Here is a 25,358-nt window from a genome sequence, read left to right as displayed (position 1 = left end):
TTAATTTATTAATTAAATGCAGTACATATTTTCACATCATAGACTACTGTATTACTAGTATACCCAAATATTGTTATAGAAGGTTATACCTTAATTATTTACATCCGTACTGAGTTCAACCATACATTATTCAATTTAGGTAAATTATAGCTTATTATAATTATTATGATAGAAAAAGTACTAGTAAAGCCAGTAAATTGAATATTGCACTAAATTGGATAGTATGATCATTGCTATCCGTGTACTTGTATTTATTGGAGTCCATCATCTATATAAAATTTATTTTTTTAGAGCTTATAGCGGATAAACTCCTATATACGACTCTTCGTTAGAAATGATCGACTGCAAGCTCAATTTGATATTGTACAATTAATATGCAAACCGAGGTCGAGAATTTGTTTCCTTGATTTAGCATAAAAATACAAAAAAAATAAATATCTCTATGGGATTTGCCACATACCTATAATATATGCGTACTATTGACTTGTATCATCAACTGGCCAATCAGAAATTGGGACTTCTTAGTATACGCATATTTGATACTATAGTACTTCGAACGCGAGATCATTCTTCCTTTTCTTCTCTTCTCTCTTATATCTCAATAAAAGTGTATCGCTTGCTACACTCTATGTAATGACTTTATTAATTGAGACTAAAGGACATATTACCAGATTTACATCCATTAATTAAACAGTATATAAGTAATATGATTCATACTGAAGACTACAACAGTCAAAGACGTCTAAATATAAGAGAAAATTCTTATACGTTTATTAGACTGACAACTTTTGCGTAGCGTACACTGTACAGAACGGTACTGTATGTGAAACATTAATTAATTATATAGTTATTAAAGTTAAGCCCTTTATCGGCACTTGGCAACAGCCACGATTGTTGAAACTTGTTGATATGGGCCAACTTTGTCACTACAATTTAGCTGAATGAAATTATCGACTGAATTAGATAATTGTAAGTCACAGCTATGAGCTAGGGAATCAAGAATTAGAGAGTTCAACTTGGCGAATAGGGATTGTCTCCAACACTGTTGAAAAAAGTGCTTCACACTTGTTTCAATGCTGTACTAAGCAATTCAAAACATGAGATGATAGCCTTGCAAATAATTTCTACCACACTGCATTACGTCAGTTCATGTAAACATTACTTTCAAGCGCTATGCCTATTCTTACGGCATATTAATGCTCAATGATGTTGATAATGCCTTGTATTACATCTATTACTCAAATTCTCCCTCGTTGCCGAAGCAAATTTATTCGATCACAGTAAAGTATATAGCGACGTAATCAGTTAGCTCCTCTAAAATAAACGTAGCCTTCAAAAGATACTGTAACTATTCTCCATTTCTCGTGACGATATATTTAATTAATGGGAATTAAAATTAAATTTATCGACAAAGCGTCGTTATCGAATTACTTTGAAAGCATGTCTGCGCACTATCAATCTGCATCTAGGAAGGAGCACCGTCGACACTCTTTGCAGTAGGGAAAATTTTCGATACAGAGTTGTAGCAGGCTACATTTCCAATGAATACAGTAAGTTAGTACGTCAAATTTATCAATAAACTACGTACGCGCACATCAATGATATCTGCAGCGACACTAACTAATGCTCAACATCAAAGCAATTACAACTCCTTTAAAGACTCATCGTTTTATTAAACTTTTTATTACAGTAAAGATTCTATGAGCTAAAACTGACAATCTTTCCACCGCTATTAACGCTTCTTCCCAGGCAGAATAACACCATCATACTAGAATAGAAATGTAAAGTAAGTTATATTAGACATTAACAAGATAACGTAAAGAAGGCTGTAATCACAAGATATTGTACCTTCTGTTGGAACCATCTTATACTTTCATCTTTAGTCACAAGATGAGAAGTTCCAATACGCGAAGCCCTTCGTTTGCGTTGGCTAATGTTAAACCCTGGACGGCCCAAAACTACGAAAAAGTCCATACCGTAGATTCCAATGTTCGGATCATACTTGATTCCAAGATCGATGTGTTCTTGGATACCAAACCCAAAATTGCCAGTTGCAGAAAAGCAATCTCTTCGTAGCTCATATTCGCGTACTTTTAAACCACGCTCAAGGATTTCTTCAGCTTTAGCACCACGAACTGTACAATGAACTGCAATCTTTTCATTACGACGGATACCAAAAGAACGGACGGTATATCGAGCTAAATACAAAGTAACGTTAGAAAGAAATAGACTTTCATCACTTCTTTTTCTTGATTGATCAACAGCAATGAACAAGATGGTGCTTTAATAACAATCGTCATTAATCAATAGAATGACATAAAACTACACCTAATTTGTATTAGAATTACAGTGGATTACTTCGCCATTCTAAAGTAACTAATGAAAGCGATATTTGTATAATGCGTATACTGGTACCACAATTCCAATTGAAAATAGAAACATACCTTTCGAGAATACCGGGGTCTGTCCAGTCAGTTGTTCCAAAACTTTCGCAGCCCTCGTCAAACGATCACCACTTTCACCAACACAGATATTGAGGCAAAGTTTAACTATGCGAAGTTGTCGCATAGGATTATTCGTCTTCTTCTGTAAATTTAAGTAGTATAAATAAGATTTTTATCAATGATTGATCATTATACAGTATTGCGTCAAATCACGACATAGTGTAATGCTGTCAGCAAAGGAAAGGCTTTATATAATACAGTATACTGCAATATCTTGCATTTTTGGATTGACGACAGTACAGTATAAATGCTTGTATTAAAAATGCAACATGGTCACACAATAAATGTGAAAATAGCTAGAACAAGGGTGACGTTTTAATGTCTTCTAGCGTAGAGATAGCCCCGAAGATGCTCTGAATGCTATTACACACAAAATGTAGTGAAACAACACCACGTAATTTGTCTTTTAAAGTAACCTTTTATACATGGTGAATTCCTATCGTGCATCAATAACTCCAGTTTCATCGCCATTGATCAGACTCACAGGTGACGTAGTTTTTCATTGAGACTATGCAACATAAATTAGTGAAATTTATCTCAACTGCCCAACATATTAAACACTGCATACTAACATCAAAGGAATATACTCATCCATGTCGCTATATGTATCGTAAAGCATACACGGTATATAACCAAACTTTTATTACATACGATATGATCTACCAGGCGATTCATATTATACTGTATATAATTTGTAGCACTGAAATGCATTTGACTAAGCAAAGCCGATGGATTAAATATACTCTAGTAAAGCAACTGCGTTGAACATAGCAGAATCATCCATATTCCATAAATATGGAAGTAGTCAAGGAATAAGATAGGATAAAACAATGTAGTACTGTCCTCTTCTTATTGCTTGGCCAGGATAGTTTTGTTTCATGCAGATGACTGCAATACAAACTATTCACCTCGACGGATTGACAAAGAAAGATTATAATTATGCCGTTCAGACTGATCGAGTAAAATCGCTTTACCGTGAACCACGGCGACAGAGACTTCGGTTTAAGGCAATCTAAACTACCATTTACCACATCGGCTAATTTCGAAAACTTTGCAGTCTATTACAGGCACTGATAAGTAGTATATGAGACGGTTAGAACAACTAAAATCTCCATTTCTGAATTCCTTACGGTAAAAATTTTGCAATGGCAAACCTAAGCAAGGATTTCGAAGAGAAATCCCTGACCTGGCTCAGCACGATGACTGCTATCTTAGCATATACAGTACAGTATGTCCGTCGACCAATGCGAAATATAGCAGCGTGTGTGGAAAATGATCATTTCACTTGGTATTAATGAATAAACTCAAAAATAACTAGCGATAATGATTAACTTTGATATCATTAAAATGTCTGAACAAAAATAGTTAACAAATGTATAAAAAATGGGGAGGATTAGTACCGATAGTGTTTGACTTACACTCGCAGTTCCGTCAGCCATTTTGATAGCAGAGAAAAGAATGAGGCTGGCTCGTTCGACCTATTAACTACGCAGGTGCGATGCCGTCCTACCGCAAGTACATTGTACCATGTGCAACAGTCGTAATGTCGACTTGGTACTGTAGACTTTACCGATGACATCATTTTTGCTAGTAAGTTATTCTATTATGTTACCAGTAAAAGTGGAAAAGTAAAGCTCGTTGAGCTATATACAGTACACTATAAACTATACTGTACTGTACTGCAGTAGTAGATATCTACTGTAATTAGTCGCTTGCAAAAATAGTGTCACTAATACAGTATGTACCATACTGTACAGTATACTGTACTGTACAAATATCTGTACATACTGTACAGTATGTGTGTACTGTACTGTACACTGTACAGTACTGTGCTGTACAGTTGGTCAAACTGTGTACTGCATTACTGTACTGCACACCGCAAGAGAGTACTGTACACTGTACAGTACTCTGTGGAACGCGTACAGTATTACGTGTCCCTTCTGGGTCACCGTAAGAACGTGACCTTTACTGTACAGTATTTTGCAACGTGCACATCCAGCACTCAGTACTGTACTGAATACTCACTGTACACTGTATTACTGTAAACTGTTATTCATTTCATGATTATCATATGATGCCTTTGCAGCATGATGATTGGACATCGCTGACATGGCACCACTCCATATCATTATTTGTACTGTACTGTACTGTGCTGACTATTGTAGAGCAGACTCAAAGCATACTGCAGTATTAGGTTGGCCTTCTGATTTGATAACAGCCTAGCACCAGCAAATGATTACCTGCCACTAGGCTCTAGCTGGCTGCCCATTGCGTGATTGAAATCTAGTTGCAGCATTGGATTGCTTGTGCGACATAATAGTCACGACTTTAGCCAGTGACGACTAAAAAGAGAAGAAAAATAGCATTGTTCACTTGGGATGTACTAAACCTTGTAGCCTGCCATTGCTTCACTTACTTGCAACGATATCCATCAACGAGAGAGGGAAATTCTAAAAGCTTGCTTATCATCCATTCTTCTTCATTCATTGCATTGGCATATTAACCACCACACAAGGCTAAAATTCTCATTCTTCCAAACATTATGGCAGATACAGTACGGCGATTAAAGGTTCGCACTCACCGAACGTCATTATCCGGAGAAACTTCAGCCTCTGATGATGAAGTCTTAAATGTTCATTCGCAAACTGTATCCAACATCACAATGGACTTTTTCTATAGGCCCAAAACGATCTCCTTGTTAATTTTTGCTGTTGGTATTGTCGTTATGATGGCATTTAACAGGTAAGTCTGACTACTGTATATTCATAATATCCATTTCTCCCCAATCTCACTTATTTATTCTACTCCAATGCTATCCAATCATAATATCAATAACAACACTATCCTAAAAGTTATAGCAACACCATGTTCATTCATATCGGGATAAGCGAACTTCGAATCATCTGAGAACAACGTACAGGATGCATGACATCGCTAATGTCGACATGTGCAGTACCAGACTGCACTATTCCAACGTCATGTCTAATAAAACTAATCGCTATTCACCCAATGGACATAATACTCTCAAATTGAATCTTAAGCCTCCATTCTAGTTGTACCAATACCATAAACTATCATTAAAATGCAACTTGCCTTGCCTTGCTACTTACAAATTGATGACCATCCATGCCCATCTCCCATCGACGACCAATAGACATACCACCAATACTGCAGTGTACTTTGCTCTGCTATAACATTACTCCTACGTTACAAATGCCTACAGCATCCACAAGTGCAATACAGTAATGACATATTCAACATTAGCTCTTCGTCCATTTCAATTGAACGATAACTCACCATGTTGCTTTATAAAAATAGTTTTACCAACGTTATGATGCGTACGTGAAGTCATCGCATGCCATGATATCCAATGTTTGCACAGAAATGTGGTCCATTTTGAATAAGTGCAAAGCGCATTCAGTGATAACATGATGATATCAATTGCAAGTTTTCCAGACCACTGTACCTCAGGATATCTTATAAAGCAGCTTACAGCAGTGACCGATGTCAATAAATCAGCTACCCATTGATACACTCTTATGGTTGCGCCATCCATTTTGATTCATCGATGTATTGTACAGTACGTCTCTAAATGAGCAATAACTACCTCTTCGAGCTTATTGGGTTAGCCGCAACGGCTTAACTTACTTGAATCGTCCAATTTTTCCTATCCAATAAAAAATTATATGTGCAGTACACGTATAGTAAATTAATTGTCCTGCACTTGAAGGACTAAAAATATTATTAACATTACAATACAATGCTACAGTAGTCTGCAGTTTGCACATTTGCTGGACCATGGTACCTGAGAATGTCAAAACCAAGATTCTGATAGCTTACAGTGTGCAAACTGGGATAGTAGTCCTTGGCTTGGATAATCGATTTGTAAACACTGTTTCATTCATTAAATGAAATAGAATGATTTAGCTTAATGGCTGATTTTATAACTTGTCAATTTTACAATCAACATACTGTATCTGGAATGAAGCCGTTGAATCTGAAACATAGTTGATTTATTGGACATTCGTCATCTCACAGGTGCCATAAATTTCTTATAAACTTATCTATCGGCGAGTAAGATCAGATGCATACCCACGATAAATTACAGCACTTTCCATTAAGATTAAGATAGCTTACCACTGTAGATTACAACAAAAGTGGAAAATCTGAGTAACATGGTAGTGGTAGTATTCTCTTTTTACGACTACACTGCCTTAGAAGCTAATCGTCACTATAGTTTCTTCTATATGAAATATGCTAATGAATACCACATCAGTACAGACTAGATCTAAAGTTTTCTTGTTATACTAATTATAACATATCCGATAGAAATCCAAATGTTAATCGTGAGGACAACATCGCTTCGGGACTGTTTTGCGTCACTTTTCTATTCCTTATCGTGAGTTTGATGTGTTTCCCTAACGGTAAGAATAATTAATGATAGAATACCAAGTTGCAGGATGATAAGCTTATTTAAAATACTTGGCTATAAATAACGGCTCAACAATACACTTGGCTCTAACTCTAAATTCTCTTACATTGGCATCATCCAACCTTGTCCGCTACGCATCATCAGTTTTGGCCATGTGCTTATGTGTTATATTTGCCTCAAGTGCTGGACTATCTAACTTGCATGTTCTCTTAATACGTGTATTATTCTATCTTTTGCGTACCTTACAGTAAACCAATTTCTATGCAGATGCTCCATTTTTTAATGTCGTCGTGACGATCAAACAATACTAAAATTCAGTAATCGATGTACTACTAGTACTCTATTTGGAATATGATAACGTAAAACTGTAATTCTCGTCCTTTAGCTAATATTGTTGTAATATATTATAAGTAATTGAATATGCAATTTCTAAGTACAGCATTACGAAATTTGATACAACTTCTAGTCAATAAATCTCACTATTTGCTATTACTAAAATAGGCCCTTACATTCGACCTCATCCATTAGTTTGGAGGGTGGTATTTGGTGAGTTTTATTACTAAATCATGAATGTATAATTCCTTACCAATAATAAGTTACTACTATTATTTTAATTCAATGGTATATAACAAAATTTAATAATACTGCTTCAATATTGTAACCGGAACTTACTGATTTATTTTCTAATTAGGAATTAGCTTAATATACCTTTTAGGATTAACATTCATTCTCTTTCAAAAACTGAGTGACGTAAGAGCCATGCTAGGCTGGTTATATCCAGAATTATTAGACGTTAAACCAGAAAACAAGGTAAAAATTTTTTACAAAATGTATACCCTACATTCCTTTATACTCCATGTAATTAATGAAACGTTTATTTTTCGTTTCTATTTACGCCGCCGCGTTCCTAGTCGTGGGCAACCAACTGCGCCTTTTCTTTTTATCGTCTTTGGGAGTGCCTTGATATTTATGCTTTCGCTCACTTTATTGGTTGGGTTTTTAAGGCACTATTCTTACGCCATGCTGGTATACTTTGGGCAATTAGCGTTCTATGGGAAATAACAGAGGTATGATAGCAGTTTAAAATATATTGGATGTAACACTGCACATCTACATATGCAGGCTATTTAGCTTAAAGGCTTTGATGCTACTTTTAGCTAGCCTTCAAACATTTATTACCTAACTTTGCTGAATGCTGGTGGGACATGATTATACTTGACGTACTATTGTGCAATGGACTTGGCATATTTGTGGGCTTATTCATTTGCCGCAAACTTGAAATGGCATCGTATCACTGGGAAAGTGTCAAGTTAGTAATTTCGGTTTGAATTCTTGTGTTTATATATTCGCGTCAATGATTAGAAATTTCTATGTTCGTGATTTCTGTAGGGATATTCATACAACTAGCGGTAAAATTAGAAGGGTAATTATGCAGTTTGGTCCTGAAAGGTAAAGACTAATGTAAATATCATTTCATACCATCTACTATCTTATGACGACCTTCCAATTGACTCTACTTTGCTATGTTTTTTCAGTTTTCAACCCGTAAGATGGTTTGAACCAACAAGCACAGTTATGCGAATAATGTATGTATGGCAGTTACTTTTTGTGTGGCAGGTACGGCTTATTACTTGCTTCCTTTAGGGAACAAAACTGTCCATGACTTAAAATAAACAAACATGATTTTTGTACGGCTAATTTTCCTTGGAATATTATCTTATTTTCAGATATCAGAATTAAATACCTTTCTACTAAAGCACATCCTTATGGTTCCTATATATAATATGCTCAATACTTATCGCTTGCTGCTAATTGGTGCAATTGTTTCCCCGTCTATAAAGTAAAATAATATTCAATCCTGATTAATTACATAATCAACTCTTCATTAGCTCTTTGAAGTACAGTTCAGTAGTAAATTACTTATACTACCATGTTATCTTTACATCGAAATCACTTATAGGCAATATTACGTATATACTACGGACGCTAGATCCAGGAGCTTGGGTACACAATGCTGGATTTTTTTGTAAGTATAGATATGTAAGTATACCAATACAACTACAATAAAAATTTTAAAATATGCCTTATAAGATCAAATTTACTCTACAGAGCAATCACACTTATCGAATTCCTAATTTGTCTGAAATTTGCACCTGAATTATTTGCAAAAGCTGACGTAATTAAAATTGGCTTGTGGGTCATCTTTCAGGTAGCTTTGACCTGAATTCGTAATCGGTGTGACTAATTTCATATTTATGACCTATCTAAGCAACTTTACTGTATCATTTACAGGCTGTATACTGTCTGGTGATAACTTATATATTCGTTATGATCGCAAAAATTCGTGGGGTAAGTTTGCCGATCGCCAGTATGAAATAAAACTGCAATCTGCACAGTTATAATTTCGATAAAGTAACAAACTCTTTTTACTTATTGATGCTCAGAGAAAACTTGGAACTCGTCGACGATCTGGGGCTCAAGATCTAAGTGGTACAGCTAATGAATTCGCAAGGAAAGCATTGCGAAATCGTGACAATGTTGACGAAGATAGTAGTGACACGTCTCCAAAATATCGGACTTCAAATCATAGAAAAGCCCAAAATGGATCGTACGGTCTTCGATCGAATACTAGACGGCGGAGGACTGATGTCAGTGTTAATAATTAGTTTATTGTAATTACCTCATACGTACAGTGTGCAACTTGTGGCGGTCTAGCTTTATCGCTAAAGAAAAACTAGCGCTGTTACCCATGGTCGCAGCGCCCTAGCATCAAAGTATTTTCCACCGAGAATGACATTATGATGCCAAAATGTTATTGCGGATTATATGCTCTAATAATTACCTACAATTCAATAATTGCTAACTATATTACGAAACAGCACTAAGTAGGACTGTTTACCTTAACCTCAATATCAATTTTTGATTAATAGCACTGATCAATGTATTAAAATTTTCATCAGTTGGATTCTGATATCATGATTTCCTATAGGACATTGTACTTATTATCTATTCTTTCATTGACTACCAGTATAATCATTTTACGGCTTTGCCCATCTTTGTTCTCTGTGGGAGTTCGTAACCAGCGAAATATCACTTTTGCTATATAATCCTTGTAATAACAAACATTTTCGGCGCTAGTACTGTATTAATACGTAATCAAGCTCGATACTAGAATTTATTTGACGATTATTAGTGCATATTTATAGCCATAAACTTGCATATTTTTGACTGTATAATATACGAAATTGTTAGCATGTTAAGGTGGAAAAATAAATTGTATGTACTTGCTTCTGAAAGAAGTTAATGGCCATCATCTCATTGTAATAAATCACAATTACTGACAGTAGTGAACTTTGTAGATCACGTATAAATAGCATTACTAACTTATTGAAGCAAACTGATACGCGTAAGTGGCTTGAATTTGGGAAACTAGCTTGTCTTTATTTTTGGCACTTTATATTACGACCATGACATATTAATGTTAATGATTAACTAACAGGCATATGCTATGTGTTATGCTATTCAGAACCCAATAAGAATCGAATTATCATCGCTAATAATAACATTATCAGGACTTGACACTGCACAGCGTGAAAACAGAAACACACCAGCTCAATATCGCATTTATGTACTCGTGACACTAAACTATGAAATACGCGTATGTTGAAATTTACAATCAAAAAGGCCAAAAATTTTACGGTCATACGTATTACTTATTAAGATAGTTTAACAATCATACCAGACCACATCGTAAACAGTAATAGTGTTTCAATCATGATCTTGCATATATTACAGTACGTATTAACGTAAATCCTTGCATAATAAATGCTGGAATATTACCAAGATAAAGTTTTAAGTTAGAATTACTGATTAATTCCAGTTTAAGAATCGACTGAATTCCCAATAGTCGATCAAACCATCGTTATTCATATCGCATCTATTAATAAGCTGAAGAAATAAAAATACTAACGTTAGAAAACAATTATTGATGACTTGATACTATCTAAAGTGCAATATACAGTAATATTAAAATAGCTCAAATTCCTGAGCAGTGTTGCTACAGGCAGGTTTTTTCAAGTTTAACAGTAAATCAAATTTACTTACAGTTCGCAGAAGCTGGGCATCACATGGTAAATTAAATTTCTCGCATAATGTAGCAAGCTCATCCCGGTCAATTCTTCCAGATCGATCTTTATCACATTGCAAAAAGGCTTCCTGTAATGAATGGCTGTTCATGTAATTTTCACGTTTCAGTTGCGCTTGGATTGTACGTACCAATTCGTCTAATTCTTGTTCACTGTTCAAGATTAATTCAAGATAGTAAATGATCTATATCACTACGGGTATAGTGTTAACTTATTAAGTCTTTTATAGAATGAGCTGTTTCATAATTTGAGAGTCATATCAGCCCGATGTGAACTAGTAGATGTCCATGATAAATAAAATTAATTAATAGAAATGTATTACTATGATAAAATACATACTTTCTCACAGGAGCCGCCATATTTTTTGTCTTTTTTGATTCAATCTGTTTTTTCTCATCTCGAATTTTATCTTTTCCGATTTTATATTTTCGCATCGATTCGATGATATCGGATGGAAATTGATCTGGATTTTCTTCGATGTAGCGGAATACATAATCATCAGCATCGGTTATAACAAACTTGTGACCATAAACAACAACAACTGATCCAATAGTAAAATCTTTAGGGCCATAATATTCTGGTCTATTTGGATCACACCCAGGTTTTACCACTCTAGTTCTCTCTAAGAATTTTCCACCTATTATTCCAGAATTTCTGAGAAAAGAGGACGCATCTATTAATTCATGAGATAGTGCTATAGATTTTATTGGAAGTATCTTGAACAATAGTATTTCGATTTGAAGCTGAAAAGTTATTTCTAAATCTTACCTCTGGCGTGGCTCATAGATAAGCATCAAGTCATCCGCTAACCGATATGTAAAGACAAATCGACGAGTAGCATCTTCTGGACTCGGGTTCACCTGAAGTAAGGAGTTAATATTCCCTCAATATTAACGAAAGTGACTAATCTGAAACGGCGACCGTAAACATTATCGTAACGGACAGCTTACAAAATTTGCATACATAGAATGGTAGGTGACAGTAGAACTTACATATTTAGCTTCATAACGAAGAATAACATTGTTGAATTCAAGCATTTTCATAAAATCTTTCTTTGGAGGCTGTGGTATCAAGGTCTTACAAGATTGTTCTGAATCTTCAAGACTGCCAAAACCATTATATGGTGGAATTTCCTATAAAGCAGTTATTTAAATCAGTTATAGTGATCATAAATTGCTAATAGCAAAATTAATATTTAAATCTGTACTACTTATACTACTTGGTGATCGTACCTTTCTAGGTGGAGGTGGACGCTTTTCCATCACATCAATAGGTGTGAAATCAGTTATATTATAATGTTGATAATAATAATTTTGAGTGAAAAGATCGCAATCATATCTAGTAAGTAAGCAGTCAAGGAGTCTTTCTCGTCAAGTTTCATAAGTGATTAATCCTGTATTATGTAACAGTTCTAAGCGTTTTGCGGCTTAAACTATTTTATCCATTGAATTTTTAGTATTACTTTCAATTGGATAGTAAAAATAACAAAGGATACAATAGGAATCTTCGACCTAGAATATTCAAGGTTCTACCAATTCTGAGGTCTGATGGAACTATGTAGTCTTTCAATTCCTGACTGGATAACTCTAGCACCGATGTTGGAAATGACGCTAATCATTCAAAACAGTACGTTAGCTTAAAATAAATAGTCATACGATACATGGCATGGATAAATTGAAATCATAAACAATATCAAGAGTAACAGCCATTTGCTTACAAGGAATTGAATTCCGATTCAATGGTATTTTTTGCCTTGACATGAGTGAAGGGAATGGATCGCGTCCACTATTTTGCTGTCGAACTTCACGAATTTCAATCGTGTCGTCAACCAAATAATAATGAAGGACCTATTAAAATTTATGGAATGGTTCCTTATCGAGTGACTAGATCATATAAGATATCAACGTCACTAATTAATAAATATTAGTGAGAGTAATAAACTTACGAATGGCCTCAATTCACCAAACATATTGTCACGATCATCCCAAATGCAGAAAAATCTTAATACTTTCTTATCAAGCGTTAGAAATTTTTTCAATTTGTCTTCATCTGACTTGGTTGCAAAAGTTCTTTGCTGAGTATTTCTTTTTTCGATATAAGGATCAGGGGCTGGAATTTCTGGAGGGTTCATGACGATACCTTCACTTTCCAAATAATCCTAAGATGACACGATAATCAATTATGCGCGTTGAAGAATTGCATTTCGAATTATCTGATAATGCAAACCTGGGTGAATTTATCACAGTCATAGATATGAAAGACTTTTCCGTAAGTTGATAAATTAACACCAAGATTAATGTCTTTCCAATGCCATGTGCTACCGAAATCATCTTTTGGTAAACGTTGTCGCTTTAATAGTTTACCTTGCGGCATTCCGCTATTTACATCAGTAGTATTATCAGTCAGTGAAAAACAATCTTGGGAGTAGGCTATTCTACTCAATTAACAATATCATCTCATAAAGTTAAGTACCTATTTCTCATCGGTGGTTCAACAATTGCGATGGAATCATCTTCCAAATAGTAATAAATTTTCACAAATCGTATTCGATAGTATTCATCTGCTGATTCATGGACAGCTTGTTTGTAAAATGCTTGAAAACATAGTACCTACAAAATATTGGCAGTAAAAGGTTACTTTACAGAGTAACTCAATAGTTTCAGATGTACTATTGTAATAAAGCTATGGCAGAATATTAGAACTATAAAATGGCTCACTTTTTTATCGAATGCAACATGTGCGGGTATGTAATCCTCCTCAGGGGCTTGATTAGCTTGCCCATATATCATCTCTGGTTTGTTTATAGCCAATTGAGAAAGATTGGGAAGTTCATCATATAAAGTTGTTGTTAATTTTTCACCTCCAATGCCGGCTTTTGGTGGTGGAGTAACCGTATATCCATTCCTGAAGCCTAAAGTTTGAGGCTTATGATACTTGGTTTTCTGCAATATAAAATCAGACAACAGTTTAGATATAAAACATTACAGGTCATTCTCTATGATGTAGAATAATGGATAGTCTAGTATCTATAATAAATATCTTAGCTTCTACATTAATTGGACACATTACGATATATAACCGTATAATTCGATGTCTAAATTATGACCGCAATATATGAATGTTTTTTAAACTGGCGCACTGATTGCCAAGTAAGGATGAAGTTGTTATTAGAGTACTGATAATATGTTTATATTGTACTGTATGTGCGTGAATTTAGATCAGGACATAACGTTTAGATGTATTATTAGAATCTTTCAAGACAATTTTAAAACTGGATTTATCAATGATGTACGACATAACTCCAAAGTACGAAGCACTAAAAGCATTAATATTGTAACTTACTGTAGGATCACGAAAACTGTTTCCAGGTAAGAGAGGTAATCCGGACATTTTGATGTTGGTTGAAACGATCAGTTCTAATAGTTGAAAATTTTGCAAAGCAATATGGAAAAAAATTGCTGACGATGTAGGTGTCTAGCTTCAGCACTAACTTTCATTAATTGATGTGATTTTGTGTTGGCAATTTAACTTCAATATAAGCAGTAGTGAAGCAAAACAATTATGTACTGTTGCTAAGATACCAAACATTCTGTTTTGCAGACTTCTCACAGTCCAAGACGCCGGACCTACCGTGGTATGTACTGTACACTGTACAGTACAGTACCGTAACGTTAGGGTTAGGTTTAGGGTACTACAGTACAGTGTACAGTACTGTACAGTACTGAGGGTGGGTGGAAAGTCATTTGAGATTTCTAAGTGTGATATCAAGATATTTTCCAATGATTTTCCACCCATTTTTGTTGTAATCGTATAGAATAAAGCTGATCCTATTTCATGGTAATAGCTGTCATGACCATACCCTTACCGAAAAGACGCTAAGGTCAATTTAACCCGGACGTCTAAATATCGCTGACGTAAAATTCTGGCTTATCGCCCAGTTTGCTTGGGAATTGATTACGTGCCTCTTGCTTATGACGTCACTACCCAAAACAATTGTTTGTATTTTTCTGCCTAAGACCGCACCGTCTGTATACAGTACAGTACAGTACTGAACCAGTATGCCAGCCACTCGTAGATTCCTTGTCATCATGATTACCTATTCCACTAATTCTGCTCCCATGTGGACGTGGTGTGGATCATACTGTAGTCAGCTTTCTTCTTATCGCACGGCAAGTCCCCTAATCTAATGAAGTGCAGTACAGTGTACTGTATACTGTAAAATAGTAATACTGTACAGTACAGTACTGTAAAGTACAGTGTACAGTACTGTACAGTACTGTACAAATTGGCTACAGTACATTGTGGTATCGTACCATTTCATCTTCTTTCCAATCAAATGATACCAAATTTGTCTAATAATTATATGCAATAAAAATTTCATATAATTTTCAACAGCGGGAAAGACTTATGAGACACCCTTGTACAATGTACAGTGTACAGTACAGTATCTTCACCACAACTGTACTGTAAGTGAGTCAAAGTTTTGATACAGTATACTGTACTGTACAGGATTTTCAATCCCCCAAAATTTGTTGTATTTGAATTTGAATTTTAAACCATTCCAATTAGAAATTTACTTTTTCTGCTACTTGCCTCCGGTTACGTCGATAACTGCCAAGATACGTATGTTAACTATGCTAATTTCTTGATAGCATGCCCAAAGTAATTTTAACGTACATACAAGGATGATAATCGCATAGTTAGCGTAGGGCATGATCACTTCTTGCCATTTCAAATTTGCCAAATGTAAGCGGTATTTGCGGGTCACGATAGGATACAACTTTGTGGTATTGAATGAGGAAGAAAATTGATTGATCTTACATCTAGCCGTAATGTGATATTGAGTGTTGTCGGCGTATTTTTAGTCGATCAGCAAAGCTGTTGTTAGATCGAGCAGGAATATTCTCTATCATGACATTCCTACTGTACAAATGCAATCAAAACGTTCAGTACTGTACAGTACATGATACGCTAATCGGTCAAACCATTTGCCTGTTATATAAACATTCATTACGGTAGCTGTTGACTGAGCAATTCTGAAGTTCTGAACTACTGTACTGTACAAAATGCAAATGACCGTATTAGTACGCCCATCATGGAATGTAAATGAATCTTTTCGCCTATCTGTACTCAGTAATCATACTATTTTGATCTCTTTTACCAGCACTCTATTCCGTTCATCTCATCGAGAAGAAGATTACAACCGCCATGCCTGAAACTGAGGTAGCGAATGGTAAATATGCAGATGCTGCAAAATACCTAACTGAAACGAGCTTAGGAAGGAGATATTCCGTAGAGGAAACACTAGCCTTGCGAAAAAAATTTGTCGGGTAAAAGGATAACGTTCAAACTGTTACTAGTAGTGAGTGATACGATGCATTGAGTTACTGAAAAGCTCATCAAGTTGACTAAGATGACCGTCAACGTGAAGAAATGACTTTAAATTTCGATTGATTCATTTTTTATTATCCAAGGTCTTGACGACAGTACAACTCATCGTTCTACTGTATACAGTAATATCAATTAATTAACTATTGATGTTTAAATTAAACAACGCCATTGTTGCCTTACTACAGTATCAAGTTATTCCAAATCCCAAATTACTGTAATCATTCTTATGCTTGAGTTCAACAGCAGTACTGTTAGGTCTTCCCTTCATTCAATCGAGCTTAATGCAGTACCGAATTAGTGATACGTAGGATAGAGATAAAAATTATTAAAGCAATCATTGCATCCTTTACATAGACTGTATTTTCCATCGAATCAATTCGTAGAATAGTTATCAGTATCAAACCTCCAAGTAATCTAATTTATATCGAGTATGTTATCCTCCGCGAAATTACTCTTAATTACAACTTGCTGTAATTGTACTGTTACCATTAAATCTTATTGCAATACATTCTTGTGTATACAGAAAATCGATGTATTACTTTTATGAAGATGATCCTTTGAAGATTGTTCGTGGTCGTGCACAATACCTATACGATAAAGATGACAACCGTTACTTAGATTGTATCAACAATGTCTCTCACGGTAATTTTTTTACCATACTTATATGCACTGTGATAATGATAAGGAGTGATCAAAATTTACATTGCGATTAGTATTGAATTTCCTTCATTCTGTAATCTAGCTGGCTAATGATACCAGGTAAAAGCAGACATGTCATAAATATTATGATTTCACCTTAAAATCATCGCAGTGCTACTGTTGCCTAATGAAAGTTGCGATACACCCTAAGATTTAAAAATGAAAATTTTTTGCTAATCACAATTAATATTATCAGATGTAAAAGACAGTCAAGACATTTTTCTAAGTTCGCATAAGGTGATAGTTAATTTGAAAGTTTTTTTGCGGTTGCTACATGACCTGACAGGTCGATCCTTACACTATTCTAAAACCTTACATTTTAAAAGTAAATTCTAAACTCTAAACATAAATGATGATTCTCTTTGATAAAATCTACTCGGCAATTATTGCATTAAAGGTTACACAATATCGTCAGTTATCATAGAACTAAGTAATATCTGCAACAAAAGCTCATCCTTAATGTGCGTTAGTAAAGGGAAATGCAAATAATTCGGTAATACTGTTACGCTTATGCAACTTGACAATTGCGAATCTTTTGACTGTATAATCCAATTTCACCATTGTCTGATTCTACAGTTGGGCATTGCCACCCTCATGTTATCGAAGCGAGTCATAAACAAATGTCTCAATTAAACACTAACGCAAGATTTCTCCATGATAACCTGGTAACATACGCTGAAAGATTAGCTAAAACAATGCCTGGAGACTTATCTATCTGCTTCTTTACATGCACAGGGTAATAATATTATTTCGGCAATATTTTATCTTCGCTTCATCTTTATGCTAAGGAAAATTTATTTTGAAGTTATATAGCAATTCATATAAGCTAAATTTGCTTGCCTGTTACAATTTCTCATAGATTACTGAATATTGTATAAATATTCCTATTTTAGGACTGAGGCTAACGATTTAGCAGTCAGACTTGCACGTTGTTATACAAATCATAATGACGTTATAGTATTAGAGGAGTAAGTATCGATTTGATACAAATTTGCAATACACATTAAAACTAGTTTTTAGCTGAGGGTGCATACTGGTTACTGAATACTTCATCACAGTGCATACCATGGAAACGGCAGTTCTACAGTAGAACTGAGCTCCTATTCGTTTAACAAGCCGGGTTATGGTGGTAAACCTGAGCATGTTCACGTGGTACTTCAATCTTGGAAATTAATCACTTTGAAAACTAATGGCAGATACTGCTTTGTTTTATTTACAATATTAAAGTGTATCAATTAAATTTCTCTTCAGGCCAAAAAGCCAGAATGCTATAGAGGAATCTATCGTGGTAATCCCAACAGCAATGAATTAGGTATACGCTATGCTGAACTTGTCCAAGAAGAAATCCAGATGGCACATAAAAAAGGACAAAAGGTGATATGATTACTCTCTTGGTACAGTTATTTTCTTTTAGTGATCAGATTTCCCTATGAATTGCCATAGCATCGCAATAGACTGCACAATATTATTTCTAAATAGAAGAATATTTAAAGTAACTGTAGCTTGATGTAGATGATTCAACAAGTCTTTCTCTCAAGATTACCGTAATTACTAATAAAGTTTTCAATATATAATTAATTAATTAGCCTGATTACAAATTACCGACATTTAAGTCTATTCCGTCGTCTTAGGATAACTGATTAATTCTTGCGACTTCATTTTTCATCATATCGTCAACAACAATTATTGTAAGCGTTAATTTTCTTTCATACTTAAAACATCAAGCTAATTAATTATCAGTTATCAGATTGTATTAATAATTGATTCAGCAAATTGAAGTAACACCTCAATAATAACAAGTTGATGTAAAGAGTAAAAATTGTAATCAAAAGCTCTCAACAACGATTATTATAGCAATTTAAATACGATTTAATTGATATATAAACCAACAGGATAAGTTATTCTTAATTTATTGAAATTAACTATTTCGATAATGTGGCCGATAAGGTTTTGTTATTATTATGCAAGGCCACAGCTATTACAATTTATTTATAAACTATTTTAATGTACATTGCCGACAATTTTCTGATAATACGGTAGATGGTACTTATTGCACTGCAACAGTTTCGATAATAAATCCATTCACTTATTTTTCTACACGTCCATTAAATTTAGATAGCTGCATTTCTGGCAGAAACAATGCCAAGCTGTGCAGGCCAGTTTATTCCACCTCCGGGATATTTGCGTAATGTATATAAGTGAGTAAAAAAAGTCAATGCTTTCCAATGCTTAAAGAATTTTAGAAGGAAAAAAAGTATTGACATTTTAAGTTTTTAACATACGTAATGACGTAATAGTAAAAATCTTACTTAAAATCATATCATACTGTACTGATATTACAAACATCATGTACAACATGTGTTCACTTGCTTTGATCTATTATTGTAATTATATTAGATACGTACGGGAAGCTGGAGGTATCTGCATCGCTGATGAAGTTCAAACTGGATTTGGACGTATGGGTAAATACTTTTGGAGCTTCGAACATCAGGGTAATCTATCGCTTCGTTAATTAACTTTCCCCTAAATGGTAAAGACTCATGTCCCGAAATTGTTATAAGCTATTGAGTACTTAAATTCTTTTTAGGGGTTATTCCAGATATTGTAACACTAGGTAAACCGATAGGAAATGGTCACCCATTGTCGGTCGTAGTTACCACTCCGGCAATTGCTGCAAAGTTTGAAAAATTTACATATTTCAACACAGTTAGTATTAGCAAAAGCAATCCCTGGCATTTTTTATCGTCATTATTTTTCAATCTTTACATTTATTTTGCCTTAGTTTGCAGCAAATCCGGTTTCCTGCGCTATTGGTCATGCCGTTTTAGATGTTATTGAGAACGAAAATCTTCAAAAAAATGCGGAAACCGTTGGATACTACTTACTTCAGAGGGCAAAAGAATTGTTGGACGAGTTCAAAATCATAGGAGATGTGCGGTAAGCAAGCCATTATGGCAATCGTGAACTTTGGGTTCGGCAATATTTTTGACTAAAGCTTTACAAACTAATTCACAGTCAACTTCATAAGAAATCGTATTGATAGCTGAATTATGCGCTTAGCACATTGCTAATTTATTTATATACCATTTCTAAAATGTTTTAGTGGACTTGGTCTATTCCTAGGAATAGAGTTAGTTAAAGATCGTAAGTCTAGGGAGCCAGCTGTTGAAGAAGCGGCATCAGTAGTAGACTTGTAAGCTAGTAATAACTAGAATAATTTCCTATAGTATTATATGGATTTATCGTATGCAATATTATGTCGATTTACCCGAATAATCCTTCAATTAGTATGAAAGAAAAGCACGTTCTAATTGCTAAAGATGGTCCAGATCGAAATATCATAAAATTGAAGCCTCCCCTCTGCTTCACTAAAGCGAACGTTGATACTTTTATAGCGACGTTTAAGCAAGCTTTAAACAATTTAAAACTCTGAAATCTCCTTGCGTTTGCAAATTATGATGTAAAATCATTGAAATTCAATCCATTTTATTCAAGCATTTTAAACATTTTTATTCTCTTAAAGCTGCCGGTGCAATAGTCTGCGAACCATCTGAACCAGTTCCTTAGTATGATAAAGTTTAATTTTTATGTGTTTCAAAAATTTCTAATCGTAATATAAGCGCAAATTGTATAAGATACTAGTGGCTAGTTGAGCTCTTTCCGCAATACATTGATTATACAGCACAGTAAATATCACTAGTCATTGAATATAAGCACAATCATGCAATTAGCAACATCTATTATTTTAGTTTTTAAATCCGATAAATAGCTGCTTCTACTACGAAAGTTATCAATTTGACTATGATATATTAGAACTTATGACATGAGCTATCTAATCATATTTAGCCTGACTATAATTTTCGTCATTAATCACAAATATTATATTCGACTTTTGATAAGACTGTAAGGCATTCAATATGAAGAAATTTTTCCCTTCCAGATTGTTTTATGTTACTGGCGTAAGTAATTTGGTCATTTGTGAAGCGTATTTTAAGCCAATTAATCGCATGTGCGAATCATTTCTAATATGGAACGGCCTCATGCACACCAGATTAACTCCATAGTAGCGATAGTGTACATCTTCTACGCAAAGTACATATAAGAGTACTATTCTATATTGAGCTACTAGGTAATTCTATACTTCTGTCAACTGTCTCTATTATGCAATACATGTTACAATTAATTGCACAATGACTACTAAAACTAGTCTTCTCAAAAGCTTATGCATGGATTGCTTCTAGCATTAAAGAGCATTCGAGTACTTCTATAAGTTACTGCATAGTAGGAAATTGATGGCATATTCAACATGACAAATAAGGATAGCCATTGTACGTAAAACTCCAACTGTGCAGACCACAAGTAGCATATTACATATGTTTATTTCACATGAATGAATGATTCTTCAGAAATGCAGACTACAATTCAATAGTGAAATCTATACAGATATATATATTTTATCTAATCAATGATAACTCCTCAGTTTATGAGAAACATCGTCACATTCATTAAATTATATCAACGAGACTAAATATTAGAATTCAGGATAGTTTAATATTTCCTTAATGGGCTATCCACTAGACAATAGCGTTACATTACTTTCGAAATGTCACAAAAGCATTGACATTTTAAAATATTTCTTATAGCCTTAAAACTAGATACAAAATCATATTGGCTTTACGTTGTTAAGAATTTGACTGGATTTGATGTAATGAAGAAACTAGTTGTAAATAATTTAAAAATGCACCATTTGTCGAATAAAATATTTACGTTTTTATTTTATTCGACTGGCTATAGCAAACACGGATAAACGATAAAGTATTAATATATGATCAACTGAAAACAGTATGGCTAATTCATTCATGGTTTTACTTAGAAAAATTTACTTTCAGTCAAAGCTAATCCAGTTCTTGGTAATCCAATTCTATCTTATTCAAAGTTAGCCTATTCAAAAATTATCATATCAAGTAACGTAGATATTACGATACATGAGCCAAGCTTTACTTCCTTTAAGTAAAGGTTAAAATTTTTCAGTCTCTGTTTACAAATGGAGAATAAGGAAAGAAAAATTATGCATTGCTTTAGATACTAATTTATTCAGGGTAAATCAATATTCACTCGAAACATCAATTATAAATATAACCGTATGTACCAATCCATCTTTGGATTCTTTACAAAAAAGTAAATACGAGATTTATGTTAAAACATTTTTCAATACATAAATACATCATAACAATAAAAACATAAACATACAGCAAATACTCTTGCTCTATAAATAAGGAATCAAATATTAATTAATGAGTGAGCTGTGTTACAATCTGTAAAATTTCAAAAATTTGCTATACAGCCTACTGTATACGCTTGCTAGCGGTCATTTTTAATTTTTTCACACGGCAACTATAAGAACAACAATTGCACACAATTTAATACATTAATTAATAATAAAAATCTTAAATAGGCATGAACATGAACACAACAACACAAAATTATTTGTATTTCAAAGAAACTGATTTCCTTTAGCAACATATTGTTAAAATTTACAATTTGTGCGAGCACGAAGTATTGCTTTCTATTTACTTACAAAATTCTTATTGTCATAATGTTGTTAAAATACAATATCAACAAATATTTAGGCCTTGTACTGTTTTATTAACTACAGTTAAGACTTTATAATACATCTAGAGATCTACTAAATGAGTATAAAATTACAAACAACGCTTATTTTAAGAGCAATTATGGAGATATCGCTATACACCATTGAATCTCATCAACAAATCACTATAATATTGTCATTTTTCGCTTTCCCTAATTAAGCAGCTCTATTACGCTGCGTTGATTTATTTGGCATGCATACGAAACAAAATATACCCAGTACGTTTTTCAATAATGTCAAATAATAAACCATTGGTTGTAAATTATACCGTAGAAAGGAAATACTATCATTATTACCTCTATACAAAGAAAACATGCTCTGCTTTATAATGTACGTCATACTGATATACGAGCACAATTTCCTCTATTTAAAGAGCGCTTCTTTCATTATCGATTGTATGTTAATATCTGCCATCAATAGAATTTAACGCTTGATATCCATTTAATGCATTAGCGCTTTGATATTACTGTATACTTTTTCCAGACCGTTATTCATTGCGATCATTTCTTCATATCCTACCATGTTGTATGTTCAATATTGGTTTAGACTGTTATATTATCCGCCTTATTCTAGTCTCCGTTCCATATAGTATATAATCCAAATAAACTCCATAGGTATTCTATAAATCGCAATTAACTAAGCGTAGTACCGTATCGTATCGACGATAGATGATTAAAAGTAAAGAACTTTCCAAGAATAAACTGTCAATTATCTTTTGTACTTGCACACCTGCTTACCAATGCCTTAAATATGTTATTGACCAAATTGCCTATATCGAGACCGGGTTTTATGTATTGTGATTAAGAAAGGCATAATTTTTTATCATGATTATATAATCAACCTACACATACGTATATCCGTTGATAATTTCGTACCTATCCCAAAATAAATCCGCCTTTGTAATAGCAGAATGAATAGGAGACTGTACAGTGGCACAACACTATTACGTAACAACAGCTTGACCGAACGGAATTGCGTAAAATGCTGAATTTATCGATAATCCTAATGGAACAATTGTTAATTCTCTTATGGATAAATAGAATTTAATGTTGTATGTTGCTATCTGACACTGATTCGGTCATAAACTATCAATAATTACAATATGCCGTGCGTACTTTATCTGATCAACCTAAATGTAGTAATGGTGGATAGTATTACACTGTAGTTGATCAGTCTTGACCGAATCTCTCTTTCTCCAATTATCTCGAAGGAAAATAACTTTACGAATCGTCGATATTCTAATACTTATCTTGGGCAGTATTTCATAGCATCTATTTTGAATATTGTACCAATCAATGCACTAGTACAAATTGAAGCAGAGTTTATGTAAGGGATCTATTGAGTACTCTTTAATTTAAGCCATTTCCTAGTCAATCTAGCAGGCATGAATGCATGTAAACAAAATCGCTTCTGCACGTGCGACCTCTTAATTATTGTAAATAAATACTTGTTTACTACGCCATTGCTCCTACCCGATAAAGCGGATCTCTGTAGCTTCTACGAGCATCTTAGTTGTAGTTTGGGTAATCAATACCGGTGTTATACTGAATGACTAATTTCATACTCTTATCATAACAGCGTAGTAATGAATTGATTTTACGTCTTCTACAGTGTTGCAACATAGCGTTAATAGTATTCAAACAGTTTTTCTCAATTCCTGTCTCATTGACTGCGATGCTGTTACAGGATCAATTAATTACAAATTAAATCGGATCTTAAAATGTACTCTTTGCTTAACTTTCATTCAATCATAAAATTGCGAAATGTTTCATAACTTCATTTTTATGATATTGAACAAATTTATTGACAATCTAGCTTAAATAAATGAACGGATGATCATTAATATACTCTAGAATTGATAAAATAAACTTAGTTCCATTACGGAGTGGATTGGTAGAAATCATGAGCAAAAATATTGATAATTATAAGCATATCATTAATTTTCTTAATTGCAAATATAAATATAAGCGCACAGATGTACCGGCGGCAACTTCATCGTCTTCCTATACATACTGTCTACTCCAAGTTTATACATATCAAAAGTTAATGATCATACCAGACGCCATTATTAATCTGCATACAGTCATAATACAACGACGGTAGTCAACTATTATATTTAGTATTGATATTAATGTTTAATTTCAAGCTTGCTCGCGACTTGTAGGAAGACTGTATCTGAGTGATTACTAAATGTAAATATTACGGACTAATTACCCAGTCATAAATAACATTTGTAAATGGAAAATGAAAGCTTCTATAGCTACAGTTTTCCGGCCAACTGTGCAACAAAACACGTATCTGTCTGCTTACTGATATACGTAATGACTCTGCTAAATAATAATATTTAAGACTTTCAGTCTGTGATTAGTCGAGGTGTCGTGGATAATTAATAGTATGCTTACCGCATACTATCGTACGAACGAGGCAGTGTTGGCTGGCAGTAGATTATAACCCCCGTTCAAATAACCCAAGAATTTAGTACAAAAGTACAGCCTAAGTCAAATAGCAGGCTGTAAAATAGCGTTCTAACCCGAGTC

At 34.0% G+C, this 25,358-nt stretch overlaps 4 protein-coding genes across 4 annotated transcripts; 2 read left to right on the top strand and 2 right to left on the bottom strand.

Annotated features, from left to right (window-relative positions):
* Positions 1 to 1,732: 1,732 nt before the first annotated feature.
* On the bottom strand, positions 1,733 to 2,568 carry TRIADDRAFT_33922 (ribosomal protein L11; the record flags this gene model as incomplete). Its single annotated transcript, XM_002118249.1, has 3 exons — positions 1,733 to 1,768; positions 1,849 to 2,198; positions 2,445 to 2,568. The coding sequence occupies 3 exons, from the start codon at positions 2,566 to 2,568 to the stop codon at positions 1,733 to 1,735; spliced, it is 510 nt and encodes a 169-aa protein (XP_002118285.1).
* A 2,478-nt stretch (positions 2,569 to 5,046) lies between these two features.
* On the top strand, positions 5,047 to 9,160 carry TRIADDRAFT_33936 (uncharacterized protein; the record flags this gene model as incomplete). The annotated part of the gene is made up of 11 exons (XM_002118264.1): positions 5,047 to 5,246; positions 6,834 to 6,928; positions 7,438 to 7,482; positions 7,628 to 7,746; positions 7,848 to 8,003; positions 8,094 to 8,245; positions 8,326 to 8,385; positions 8,472 to 8,553; positions 8,664 to 8,776; positions 8,897 to 8,962; positions 9,046 to 9,160. The coding sequence occupies 11 exons, from the start codon at positions 5,047 to 5,049 to the stop codon at positions 9,158 to 9,160; spliced, it is 1,203 nt and encodes a 400-aa protein (XP_002118300.1).
* Positions 9,161 to 10,377: 1,217 nt separating this feature from the next.
* Positions 10,378 to 14,471, bottom strand: TRIADDRAFT_38534 (uncharacterized protein; the record flags this gene model as incomplete). Its single annotated transcript, XM_002118248.1, has 13 exons — positions 10,378 to 10,884; positions 11,041 to 11,233; positions 11,421 to 11,735; positions 11,850 to 11,941; positions 12,074 to 12,214; positions 12,314 to 12,419; positions 12,577 to 12,691; positions 12,799 to 12,928; positions 13,027 to 13,239; positions 13,308 to 13,458; positions 13,554 to 13,690; positions 13,799 to 14,023; positions 14,424 to 14,471. 13 exons carry the CDS (start codon positions 14,469 to 14,471, stop codon positions 10,807 to 10,809), a joined length of 1,944 nt encoding a protein of 647 aa, XP_002118284.1. The 3' UTR covers positions 10,378 to 10,806.
* A 1,818-nt stretch (positions 14,472 to 16,289) lies between these two features.
* TRIADDRAFT_33925 (uncharacterized protein) lies at positions 16,290 to 20,604 on the top strand (the record flags this gene model as incomplete). The annotated part of the gene is made up of 12 exons (XM_002118263.1): positions 16,290 to 16,411; positions 16,996 to 17,114; positions 17,748 to 17,907; positions 18,065 to 18,139; positions 18,230 to 18,323; positions 18,423 to 18,545; positions 19,287 to 19,369; positions 19,569 to 19,678; positions 19,759 to 19,877; positions 19,954 to 20,108; positions 20,275 to 20,364; positions 20,460 to 20,604. 12 exons carry the CDS (start codon positions 16,290 to 16,292, stop codon positions 20,602 to 20,604), a joined length of 1,395 nt encoding a protein of 464 aa, XP_002118299.1.
* Between the last annotated feature and the right edge of the window lie 4,754 nt (positions 20,605 to 25,358).

Source organism: Trichoplax adhaerens, genomic scaffold, assembly GCF_000150275.1.
Source record: "Trichoplax adhaerens TRIADscaffold_41 genomic scaffold, whole genome shotgun sequence".
In the NCBI taxonomy this organism is placed as follows: Eukaryota; Metazoa; Placozoa; class Uniplacotomia; order Trichoplacea; family Trichoplacidae; genus Trichoplax; species Trichoplax adhaerens.
Note: the sequence above shows the minus strand (reverse complement) of the source record. Positions and strands in the feature narration are given on the sequence as shown.